This window comes from Microcaecilia unicolor, chromosome 3 (genome assembly GCF_901765095.1).
Source record: "Microcaecilia unicolor chromosome 3, aMicUni1.1, whole genome shotgun sequence".
NCBI classification, from domain to species: Eukaryota; Metazoa; Chordata; class Amphibia; order Gymnophiona; family Siphonopidae; genus Microcaecilia; species Microcaecilia unicolor.
Genome location: NC_044033.1, coordinates 396,870,709 through 396,882,979, shown reverse-complemented (window position 1 = coordinate 396,882,979; position 12,271 = coordinate 396,870,709). Strand labels below are relative to the sequence as shown.

The 12,271-nt window shown below is 41.7% G+C and overlaps 1 protein-coding gene across 1 annotated transcript in view; it reads right to left on the bottom strand.

Annotated features, from left to right (window-relative positions):
- Positions 1-2,035: 2,035 nt before the first annotated feature.
- XKR5 (XK related 5) overlaps positions 2,036-12,271 on the bottom strand; it is a 44,246-nt gene continuing 34,010 nt past the window's right edge. The window contains exons 6-7 of the mRNA XM_030195126.1: positions 10,501-10,612; positions 2,036-3,240 (exon numbers count right to left, since the gene is read on the bottom strand). Of these exons, the coding sequence (XP_030050986.1) occupies positions 2,036-3,240; positions 10,501-10,612 (1,317 nt within the window). The remainder of the gene's footprint in view (positions 3,241-10,500; positions 10,613-12,271) is intronic.

Genomic DNA, 12,271 nt, shown 5'->3' with positions numbered 1-12,271 from the left:
ACCCCATTTGTGGAAGTTTTCACTGTATTTATGTTATGACTAGAGGGGCTCAATGCACCTGTCTTCCTTGGGCCCATTAAGGTTAATCTTGTCCTGACTGCTAGGCATTGGGTAAACCCCAATATATTTATTTATTTTGGCTGTGTGTAAGAAGTCCAAGAGAGTCTGCTGTCGTAGAGAACTCTAAGTTCCCACAAAAGGATAAAAGGGGTGGGAGATGGACCACGGATGCCAGAAGCTGGACAGACTTAACACAATGTTGTGTTTCGGCCGTTAGGCCTGCATCAGGAGTCTGTGTAAAATAAAGGACAAATGAACATCTAGTATCCTGATATGATGAAAGTGCAGAATGGTCTTGAAAAAGACCTTTTGGTGGTAAGTACACGTGTCAGTGGAGATTGAACTAAGTGAAATGCTAAAAGGCTGTGTGTTCCATCTCTGTGAAAAACTGTGGCACTGGGGGCTTGTCAGAATATACTATACCAGCTATTAAAAAAAACAAAACAAAATACCCCAAACACAATCAGTGCAGCAATAGAAAGCATTAACCAAATGGCTGGGTAAAGCACAAGTTTCATCATTATTGGTGCATTATTAGTGCACTGTACAATGTAAACAAACTGTGAAATTAAACAAACATTCTTTGTTTAATTTTACAGTTTGTTTACATTGTACAGTGCACTAATAATGCACCAATAATGATGAAACTTGTGCTTTACCATTCTTGAAAGGCATAGCTTTCTAATTACGTATTGCTATTTTCGATCCTGAATGTACACATCCTGTATTTGATGTAGCACTGGCAAAATACTATCTTTTAAATTAAGAAAAAAAAAAGGACAGCAATGTATATTTTCAGGACAGCTTTACAAAATGCATCAGGAAGAAAGAAAAAACAGAGTACAGTAAGAGGAAATGCAAATAAAGCAGACTGTTCCACAGTGGAGCATGAGCAACTGGGAACCATATTTCCAAAAATGTTGTTAGAAAAACAGGAAAAATTCTAAATAAATAAAAAAAAGAAAAACCATAAGTACATAAGTATTGCCATACTGGGACAGCATCCTGTTTCCAACAGTGGCCAATCTAGGTCACAAATACCTGGCAAGATCCCCCCCAAAAATACAAAACATTTTATACTGCTTAGCCCTGAAATAGTGGATTTTCCCCAAGTCCAATTTAATAATGGTCTATGGACTTTTCCTTTTGGAAGCCGTCTAAACCTTTTTTAAACTCTGCTAAGCTAACCGCCTTTACCACATTCTCTGGCAACGAATTCCAGTAAATACAGTTTTATGCTTCTGCTGAAGCCAGCAGCAGAATGTTATAAGGTCAATGAGAAGGTACAGCTGAATGCTGAGTCAGCAAGTTGTACTCCTCTTACACTCACAAAGGGAAATGGATCAATATGCCTAAAAATGGAGACAAAGCAATGTTTTGTGTATTCTATTTAAATCAAAGACTTGTATGCATGTAGCCTCTGAAGACATGGCAGTAATTGATGGGCATGGTTAGCAAAACACCTCATTAAACAGTTGTACCCTTAATGCTGATCTCCAGAAATCAGATTGCACTTGGTTGACAGATTGATAAACCTGGTAACCATGTCAATGTGACTCAAATTCACAAAATAAGATCAACATTTACATATTAACATAGTAAGTGACGGCAGATAAAGACCTGAATGGTCCATCCACTCTGCCCAACAGTCTCATATATTTGTTTTTTTTAAGGGGGGGGGGGGGGGGGAAGGAAAGGCAATACATAGCACCTGATGACGCGACCAACTCATGTACGTCAACATGGTGCTTTGTGAATGAGAAAGACCTTCATATTAAGAAACTTCCTCAAAGCTCTCCAGCAAAAATACCTGTCTGGATGCCCTGGGGTATGCTTAAATCAGGGCATCAGAAGAAGGATAGTAACCATTTTACATGATCATTCACCAGATAAGGTAAGGAACAGCATTACAGGTATTAAAAAAAAGCCCAAAATGTTTTAGTACTATTGGAAACCATACATTTCTACTTAAGCCTCATTCTCTTACATTTCTGTCTGTCAGCTGACAAAGCTTTTTCCTTGCTTTTGATTTTTGCAATTCCAGCACCTGGCATATCGGTTCTGGTTTTGGTGTTGATGTAAAGCATGGTTCTTCCGCTAGTCCCTGTCTCCCTGCCATAGCTGCTGAGATCCTAGTGGTCAAAACATTCTTATATGGCATCTTAAAAACTCCCTCATTCTCCATAAGTTCCGAGGTGTCTGGAGATGAAGCAGACGCTTCATATTGGCTAGCGAGGCCCAGATCTATGCTTCTTCTAAAGTTACTGTTTGAGCCAGCACTTGATATTGGGCTGATACTTGTTACTGGAAAGATTGCATCCTTAATGTCATGCGTTGCCAAATGTTTATCATCCTCCAGTCTTAAGACAACTTTATTCACCTGCTGAACTGCACCAGTATCTTCACTTGAGGACACCACCTCTTCTGTATTGACGCTATAATACAATGTAGAACTATCACATATCTCTGCTCTTCTTGGGTGCAACTCCAAACTGTCCGCTGCACCAAATTTTCCTTCAGTGAAGACTGCTGTTATGCTATCTTTCGCTCCATTTACCATATAATTTTCAAGTTTGCTTGCCGATACATCTGGAACATCATGTTCCCTTCTTATGGCTGACAGTGTGGTGATGCACTTTGTATCTTCATGTTTACCACTTGCTAGGCTGACATAATTGGAAATTTCACAAATATCTACAGCTTTTACCTTCTTTGCCAGGCAATTTTCTGTCACTAAATCAAGGTTTGGTACCACACGGCAATTTTGAATGGAAGACAAATAGCTTTCCGTTAATACATGGCCATTGGTAGATTTGCATTCCAGCCACCTATGAGGAAAAAAGTCTCCAAAGCCACCATCTCCAAAGGCAGAATTTATCTTGGATACATTTCCAGTTTTCAAGGCCAGTTTTAACAGCAGCCAGTGATGATGGTTGTCATAATCCATCCACGTTACAGGGCCCTCAGGATGTACACCTGATGCTGCTGCATGAGCGCCATGTGATTTTGCACACACTGCACCTGATACTTCGAAGTGTTCACTTTGGCTGACAGACTGCAAATCAGATCCATGACTGGCCTGCTTGCATACATGACCGTGCTGTTTTCTTCTGAAGCAATGTGCAATTTCAGTGGATTTAGGGTGCAGTTGGCTGTAATAAATTATCAGGGCTGCACAGCCTGCAAAATAGGACAATAATGTCATCTTTCTTCATCCTTCCCAATACACAAAAGTTTAAGAACTGTTGTGCTGTCTGAAGCAAGGGAAATTTGGCAGTCATTTCATTTAATTTGACTAACTTATAGCACAATACAGACAGAGAGGGCACTACAGTATACAAATCAAAAGAAAAAAGCAACACTGGGCCTTCAGAACTAGGACAACAGGAGTACTTTATTAATCAATGACCCGACACGGGCCGTGTTTCGGCGCTAACAAAGGCGCCTGCTTCAGGGGTCGATGTGCTGATGCAATGACGTGCAGATGACAAAGCACGATTGCCTTGAGCCACTGAGAAGTTATCTGCGATCGTTTGCAATGGCGAAAAACGCTGATAGCGCTGGCTTCAGCAGAAGCACTTTCTCCTGTGTTCTAATTAATCTTGTGTTATTGCTATAGAGAACCAATCTTCAATCGGAGTCAGCGCCTCTCAGCGCTTTCCGGCGCAATAACACAAGATTAATTAGAACACAGGAGAAAGTGCTTCTGCTGAAGCCAGCGCTATCAGCGTTTTTCGCCATTGCAAACGATCGCAGATAACTTCTCAGTGGCTCAAGGCAATCGTGCTTTGTCATCTGCACGTCATTGCATCAGCACATCGACCCCTGAAGCAGGCGCCTTTGTTAGCGCCGAAACACGGCCCGTGTCAGGTCATTGATTAATAAAGTACTCCTGTTATCCTAGTTCTGAAGGCCCAGTGTTGCTTTTTTCTTTTGATTTGACTAACTTATAGCACAAAATTATAGACCATCATAAAAACAACAATGTACATCACAAAATCAAAAGTAATAAATAACATAACCATCATAGTAACTTTGAAGGTTTTCACAGTTGCATTTTTAAGATTACCTCTAACAGTGGCATTTTAAGAGAATCAACTAAAATGCTGTCAGCATTTGTATACTCTCAAGCAGCAGCAACAGAAGAACAGACAAGTGAATGGAAGTAATCCAAATGTGAATTTGCCATCCCATTGCTAATACTTGTTCTCCCCAGGTGGCAAAAATAGATCCAGTATTAATACTCCAACTTCTGTGGCAAAAATCCTGTATCTAAGGAAGAAAAGCAGCATGCAAGAACTGGCTCACCTATATTAATTTTCTTCCTCAACTACTAACTAAAAAAATATTCAATACTTCTTTTTGTGTGGTTACATGCAATACAATACAATACAGTCCTGCTTGTGTTAAACCAAAATTTATGGCATAAGTACAATGCCTCAAGGTCTAGCAGTGTAGTGATGGAGACCCTGGTATGATTCACCAGTCCATCGGCTCAGTCAGACCTGGGTGCATCATGGAGGTAGTGCAATCAAGGTCCAGGGAAGAAGAGGATGGTTATGGTCCCTTCTGATTAACAAATGGCACCAAGAATGTGCCTTACAGGTGTCCCTTCCCATTCCAACAATGCCTTCTTGAGCTGCCCTGGAATGCTATGTTTTTGTTTATTTATAAACTTGACATACTGTTCTAATTGGAAAATCAAAGCTGTTTACAATAGCATATTATAAAATTCATAATAATTAACATCTGTATTGTGCACAGATACACAGAATAATGTGTTTACCTGCTAATTTCTTTTCCTTGAATCCAGCTAACCAATCCGTACCTATGACTTATGTCCCCTTAAGAGGAAATGGAAGCAGAGAACTAGAAGATTCTGATATCATCCATATAAGGAGAGGTGTGACCAGAAAGTTTCTAGTATACTAACGCCAAAACAACTTGACAAAAGATAAAATATGAGAGAAAAACAAGAAAGGAAACTGGAAGGAGGCTTAAAGGACTTCCTTTACAAAACAAATCATATGAACAATATACAGATGGTGGCAGAATAAAGCCCAAGAAAAATAAAGGGTGAGTTCTGGACTGATCTATCTGGATTCAAGGAAAGAAAATTAGCAGGCAAGAACAAATTACACCTTCCTTATCATCCTGCTAGACTAGTCCAGACCTGTGGGATGTACAAACCCTTATCTTTCAAGACACAGCGCTCTTCATTACTGCTCTGCCAAATGCAGTATATCACCTAGCCCAAACATCAAACAATGTTTGATAAAAGAATGCTGAGAAGACATATAGCAATCCTGTAAATATCTGCTCTCGACTCCACCTGCGATATTTAAGCTTATTGTAGTTGCTATACAAAATGAAAAACCCCTCACTAATCATAGATAGAAAAGAATACCAGGCAAAAACAGGAAAAGAATAGAAGAATCAGAAAAACAGAAGACAAAACATGAGGCACAAGGCTGCCTCCTGAGTGTCCCCTCAATCAGGGCTGCTCAATTCAAACACTTCAAAGCATAGCTAAAGAAGTGAGCCTTCGAGGCTACCTTACATTTTTCACATGGACTCTTTACATAACATTGGTGGTAATGAATTCCACAAAGATGGCACTAGATTAAAAAACAAATTCTGAGAAATGAGTAGAATCCATATGTGCATGGGTCAATGGCAGAATAACCAGTAAGTTCTCTCCTTGACAGCAAAGTGCTCTAGATGGCACATAAGAAATTGTTAGACTGGATAGATAAGCAAGAAGGCCTGTGTAAAATGCTTTATATGTCCACAAAACAATCTCAAAATGCATTCTAAATCAGTTTCCCCCAAGTCCGGTCCTTGAATACCCTTTGCCAGTCAGGTGTTCAGGATATCCACAATGAGCATAAGAAGATAAGAGTAGCCATACTGGGTCAGACCAGTGGTCCATCTAGCCCAGTATCCTGTTTTCCAAACAGTGGCCAAGCCAGAAACCCAAATTGTGGCAACACCCTATACCACAAATCCCAGGGCAAGCAGTTGCTTCCCATTTGTAGTATGGAGTGTTGCCACAATTTGGGTTTCTGCCAGGTAATGAATATGCATGGAAAAGATTTGCATATAATAGAGGCAGTGTATGAAAATGAAGTTCATGCATATTCATTGTGGATATCATGAAAACCTGACTGGCAAGGGGTACTCCAGGACCAGACTTGGGAAATACTGCTCTATGACAGAGGCAATCAGCGATGCTGATATAGGAATATTACATAATAAACAATTCAGAACTGACATACTCTGAACTGACTGCAAGCGATCAGTATGAACACCATGAGTACCACAATAAATCACATTATAATATTTGAATTTTGGAAAAATTAAGGCATGGATTAGTGTTTGTAAAAATGAGAAATCTAGATAAGATTTAAGGTGCACGTAAGCCTCAGAGCACAAAAAGAAGACTATTATTTTAGAGATGTGGAGCTCAAAATTCAGTTGTGTTATCAAAAAGAACTCCAAGATGGAGGAGAGTGTTGAGAGAAATCGATCCTCCAGCAAATTGAGATGAGAAAGAAGGCCAAAATACGCTTCCTGTGATCCAGATAGCCAAAATTTTGGAAGGGTTCAGCTTAAGGTGATGGCTAGACAACTAATTAACCACTGCCACAAAATAATAGTTCATTGGGCCCAGGCTATTATTATGCAGATGATATCATAAGAATATCATCTGCATAATAGTAGCCACTGATTCCATGACCTTGTAGCAAGGTAGGCAAAGGAGACATGAAACTGTTTTAAAGTAATGATGATAGAATAGTGGGACTCCACACAGCAACTTCTTAAGTGGTGAGATAACACCTGGAGTGGTAGAAACTCTAAAGCAATGGTCTAGAAGAAATGAGACAAATCAATTGAGGACACAACCACCCAGGCCTTTCTGCTAACTGTTGGAGAAGAAATGAGTGATCTACAACATCATAAGTGGTAGAGAGATCTAAAGAAACCATAAGCGCTACATGCCCAGAGTATGAATAACTGTGAAACTCATTCAGTAATGCTGTTACAGAAGTTTCTTTACTATAACACCAAGGATGCAATATGTTACATTTATGCACAAAATCGCAGTGTTAGAATGGGCTGTAAGACCCAAACCAACACCACAAACAATATAGGCTGACTCAATAGCTGGCTTAATCCATTGCACAACAGAAGCAGGAAACAAGACATATAAGATGAAAAGAATTAGAGACTTTCAAATAGTGCAGAAGAACCTTGAGGCATCTAGTTCATGGAGCAACTAAGAGAAACCAGAAACTAAGGATTTCCAGGAGGAAGGCAGAGGGATGGTTTTGTTAAAATGAAAAGGTGAAACCACCTTGGGAGGAAAGAAGTTAACTATCCACAAAGAAACAAAGGATAAGTAAGGATTCCTAGAAGACAGAGCTTGGATTTTGGAACAAAGAGTTGCTAGAAAAAAACGTTTTAGAGTAAGGTCTTTAAAGGAAGCCTAACATAGGGGCTGAAATGGAGATTCAACAAGGGCCTCCAAGACCAGACTAAAGGTCCTATTGAGGAACAACTGCTCAAAGAAGGAGCCTAATTAACTGCCCATAAGAAGCATACCATGTCTGGATGAGCCACAATAGAGGAACCAGCTATCATACCTCTAAAGCAAGAGAGAGGTGAGGTGAGGTGGGGTAGTTTGTAGGGGATTATATTTTGAGGAGTGGGGTACTCATAGGAAATAGGATTTTTTTTTCTTTATTTATAAAAATGAGGGCTGTTCACAGATTAAAATGTTTAACCGCACAAGTAATCGTGATTAAAATTTTAATCTAATGGTTAATTGCATAAAGTTTCCCCCTCACATTTTCACCTGTATAGTGCAAAATATAGACTGCAGATGTAAATTCTTTTACTAAACTGAAAATAAAACAATTTCTCTTACCTTTGTTGTCCAGTGATTTTATTTTTCTAATCATCTTATTCCCTGTCTCTGGTTCTGTTCCTCTGTCTGTGCTCTGAACTCTATTTTCAGAGCCTTCTCTCTCCTCACTATTTCTTTTCTCTCCTCCTCTCTTCTTCATTTCTTCCCCTATAACATCTTTCACATTCAACTTTCTGCCCTTTTATTTCCTCCTTATATCTGCCTGGTTTCTATTCCTTCCCTTCCCCTTCATCCATGGGCACCATCTCCTCTCTCCTCTCCTCCCCTCCCCTCCATGGGCACCATCTCCTCTCTCCTCTCCTCCCCTCCCCTCCATGGGCACCATCTCCTCTCTCCTCTCCTCCCCTCCCCTCCATGGGCACCATCTCCTCTCTCCTCTCCTCCCCTCCATGGGCACCATCTCCTCTCTCCTCTCCTCCCCTCCCCTCCATGGGCACCATCTCCTCCTGTCTCTCCTTTCACCCTGTGGGCACCATCTCCTCTTGTCTCTCTTTCCCTTCCTCTCTATGTGCACCATCTGATCTCATTCCTTCCCTTCCTCTCCTCAGGAGCTCCTGCAGCTTTTTCTCTCCAACTGCCCCATATTCTCTCCTACCCCCCCCCCCCCCCCCCAACACTTACAGCCTTTTCTTTTTTTTTCCTACCATTCCGTAACTCTCTCAGACTCTTCCTCCCTCCTACATATATTTTTCTTTCCTACTACTGTCCCCCTCTCTCCCCGATGCTCCTGCAGCTTGTTCTCTCCTGTCCACCACACACTGGCAGCCTTTTCTCTGTGCCACCGCAATCTCTGGTATCTCATCCCACCCCCGCCGCACGTGGCCCTCCAAACTTGCCTTATACACGTGGTGGCACTAACCTTTTCTTTCCTACCACCCCACTCTCTGGCATCTCATCCTGCCTGCCCGCCACCCTCCAAACTTGCCTTGTACACATGGCAGCATTAACCACATGCTGCTCCGCTCCTCTCTGTAACCGGAGCCCTCCCGCACTAGTGTCCAATTCCTACAGCAGGAAACAGGAAGTTTCATTAGAGAAGGCGGGACACTAGAGAGGGAGGGCTCCGGTTACAGAGAAGAGTGGAGCAGCGTGTGCTTAATGCCACCGTCTGTACAAGGCAAGTTTGGAGGGTGGCAGGCAGGATGAGATGCCAGAGGGCAGCGTGGTAGGAAAGAAAAGGTTGCCGGTGTATGGCAGCGGGTAGGAGAGAACAAGCTGCAGGAGCACCAAGGAGGGAGGGGGGGGAAGTGGTAGGAAATAATAATAATCGCATTAAAATTATTAGTGCAAGTTAAACATTTTAACACATTAATCGCATTAAATGAACAGCCCTAATGAAAATTAAACAATAAACAGTGAGAAAACCAATCTAACAAAAACATCAGTGCTTCAATAGCAATAATTAAAAAAAAAAAAAAAGGTGCCCCCCCCTCCCTTGGAAACCCAACAAAGAAAGCATCAAAAGAGGGAATTGCATCAGAAAGGTCACTGACTCTGGAGCACAATACTAAAGGAGGAATTTCTTATGCCAGGTCTCATATCTTCCCCAGATTCTTTCAAAAGACCACAAAATATTTGTCTTCAATGCAGTTAGATGCTCCATTTTATAGATGGTGGGGCAACTGGGGGTAGTTTTTTTTTTTTGGAGTATGACAATTGCAGGGCATATTGTTTAGGTGTGGGAGCATTATGTGTGGGAGCATTATTTTTCTATACCTATTTTCTTACTTTCCATCCTTAATCTCTTTGCATCACCAAGTGTATCTGACACCCTGGAATGGCAATGCCATAACAGACCTCTGTAAGCCACATTGAGCCTGCAAATAGGTGGGAAAATGTGGGATACAAATGCAATAAATAAATAAATAAATAATGTAGCAAAGGGGTGGGCTGGGGTGGGAATTGCAGGGGGCAGTGTTTGAGGATAGGGCACTTTGTAGAATGCTGGAGTAGCTGCATTGGGGTAGTTTTGTTTTAAGACGGAGCAGTTTGGGGGGTGGTTTGGCAGATGTGTGGGGGCAGTTTGAGGGTCTCAAAGAATAGGGAATTCCACATTTTAAACTGCTTTGCTCTGTTCTCAAACTGCTATATTTCACTCTAAGTTTATATTTTACTGAAGCTGGAACTCTTTCTTCTATAGAAATGACAGATCATTTTTTTTTTTTTTTGGGGGGGGGGGGGTGTTATCTCTGGAACCCCTAGTTCAATTTGGCCCTTTTTCAAACTCAGTGTGTCAGTTTTTCCCTCATGCCAAGTTTCATCTCATTCCGTTACATTTTCTGATAGTTATTTTGCTCCCAGATAGACAGACATCCTTGACCCCTTTTGTATAATTCGGCTAATTCTTAGTAGACTCTTTTGGGAGTAATAGAATAGTTAGACGCTATGAATCCCCCACTCATATATTTCTATACCAGGTTATCTAATCTTTCTGGAATTCATATTATACAACAGATTGTTTTTATATCATTTGGTCTTGTGATAGCATGGATGAGCGTGATGATCCTCACCGATAATAAATCCAGACATGACAATACTATTCAGCCACACATTATTCCACAGCATCCCCTGCTCAAAGTCTGTGGCCAACAGCAGAAGAGTAACATTTTCTATCAGCATTACCTGTGAGACACAAGACAAAAAAATACAATTATAAGGTGGTTGATTCTAAATTGTGTTATGCACTTAAAAGGCTTTTGTGTTGGAAATGGGAGGGTCATGAATATTTTGGAGCAGATCTGGGACGTGGTTTTGAGTTACACGCATAATTATAGAATAATGGTGCTCCACGCAAATTCAGGCACAGGCATTTACACCATGCTTAAGCATTTTTTCTATAAACCGCACCGAAATTAGGCAAGTCTTATAGAATACCACTTAAGTGTTTTTTTCGGCACCATATATAGAATCTAGCCTCAAATGTATACAGGACCCTTATGACTGAAGTCCTACAAAAAACTGGTCAAGCTTCTTTGAATGAAAGACACAAATTAATATACTCTCTGGGTAGCGAGTGGCGTAATAAAAAAAAAAGGATATATTTGTTGCCATGGGTAATGCATTCTACAGGACCCATGAAGTCCATCTCTACTTTCACGAATGCGGTGTTGACAAGGGGCATGAGCACGAGAGGGGCAGGTAGAACCCTCACAGGACTACTCAGCTGGCAGGACTGACAAAAGACCTCAACTTGCTTGAATACACCTAGCCCACTCCCGGGTCTTTTCCTCCTTCAAGTGACCTCCTAACAGGTGACTGTGGGTTAATCGCATGACCTGCCTACAATAAGGTTGAGGAACTAACAATTGCCCTAAATCTCCGCTCCCCCCAGGGTTCCTCTGGCCACCCTATACAACAAGTCATTCTTTATTCCAAAATACAGGAGTGCTGCCTTAGAGGGTTATTGGTTGCCCACAGGATTCCCATCTACTGTAACATCTGCTGTTCTAAGGGACTCATCCTCTGACTGTGCTCTTTTAAAATTCCCTGTAGCTCCCTTGCTACTCCATTCGGGTAAGATGTCTAAAGGGTCCGGGGTGTCCAGACTGCTATCTTCTCCCAGCTCCAGATCTCCATCCGCTGCAGCTCCTAGATTCAGAGAGCAATACATTTTCTCTAATCGCTGCTGGCAGTGGAATTTAGGCAGGAAGATCTCAGGGAAAGACTCCTCCTCTTTTTTTGGGCCAGTGATCAGCTGAGCCCTGATGGCACCGAAATATGGGAAATCCTGGTCTAAAACTACTGGGTATGGAAGCCAAGGCAAGGCTGTTACTTCCAGCTGAGCTTGCTCTACAGGTGTTTTAAAGGATACTTGAGCAGTTGGGTACTGCCTCTGGTCACCATGTATGCATGCCAGGGTCATAGTCCACTCGTAATTCAACTGCAGATGGTTGAATATCTCTCTCTGAACAAGGGTCTTGACGCTTCCAGAGTCCCCTAGGGCTTGGTAGGATTGCCCTTCTAATTCAACTTGTGACATAACTTGGGCTCCCCAGAGGGGAAGCTTCCACAATGTTTACATCCATGACAACTTTAGCTAAAACTTGGCAGTCTCGGGCTATATGACCTTTTCACCCACTGGAAACAAGTGGGGCTGCAAGGATCCCACAACTGGGTCTGTGGATTGCGGTATGTTCGTGGGGACGAAGGTCTCCACTTCTCAGATTCCTTCCTTGGAGACCCAGAGTGGGAAGGTTGATACTGATCCCTCAGATTATCCACTCCAGTCTTTTCCTCCCAGGACTCCCAGTCCGCTTCCTCTCCTTGTAGAGTTCTAATTCC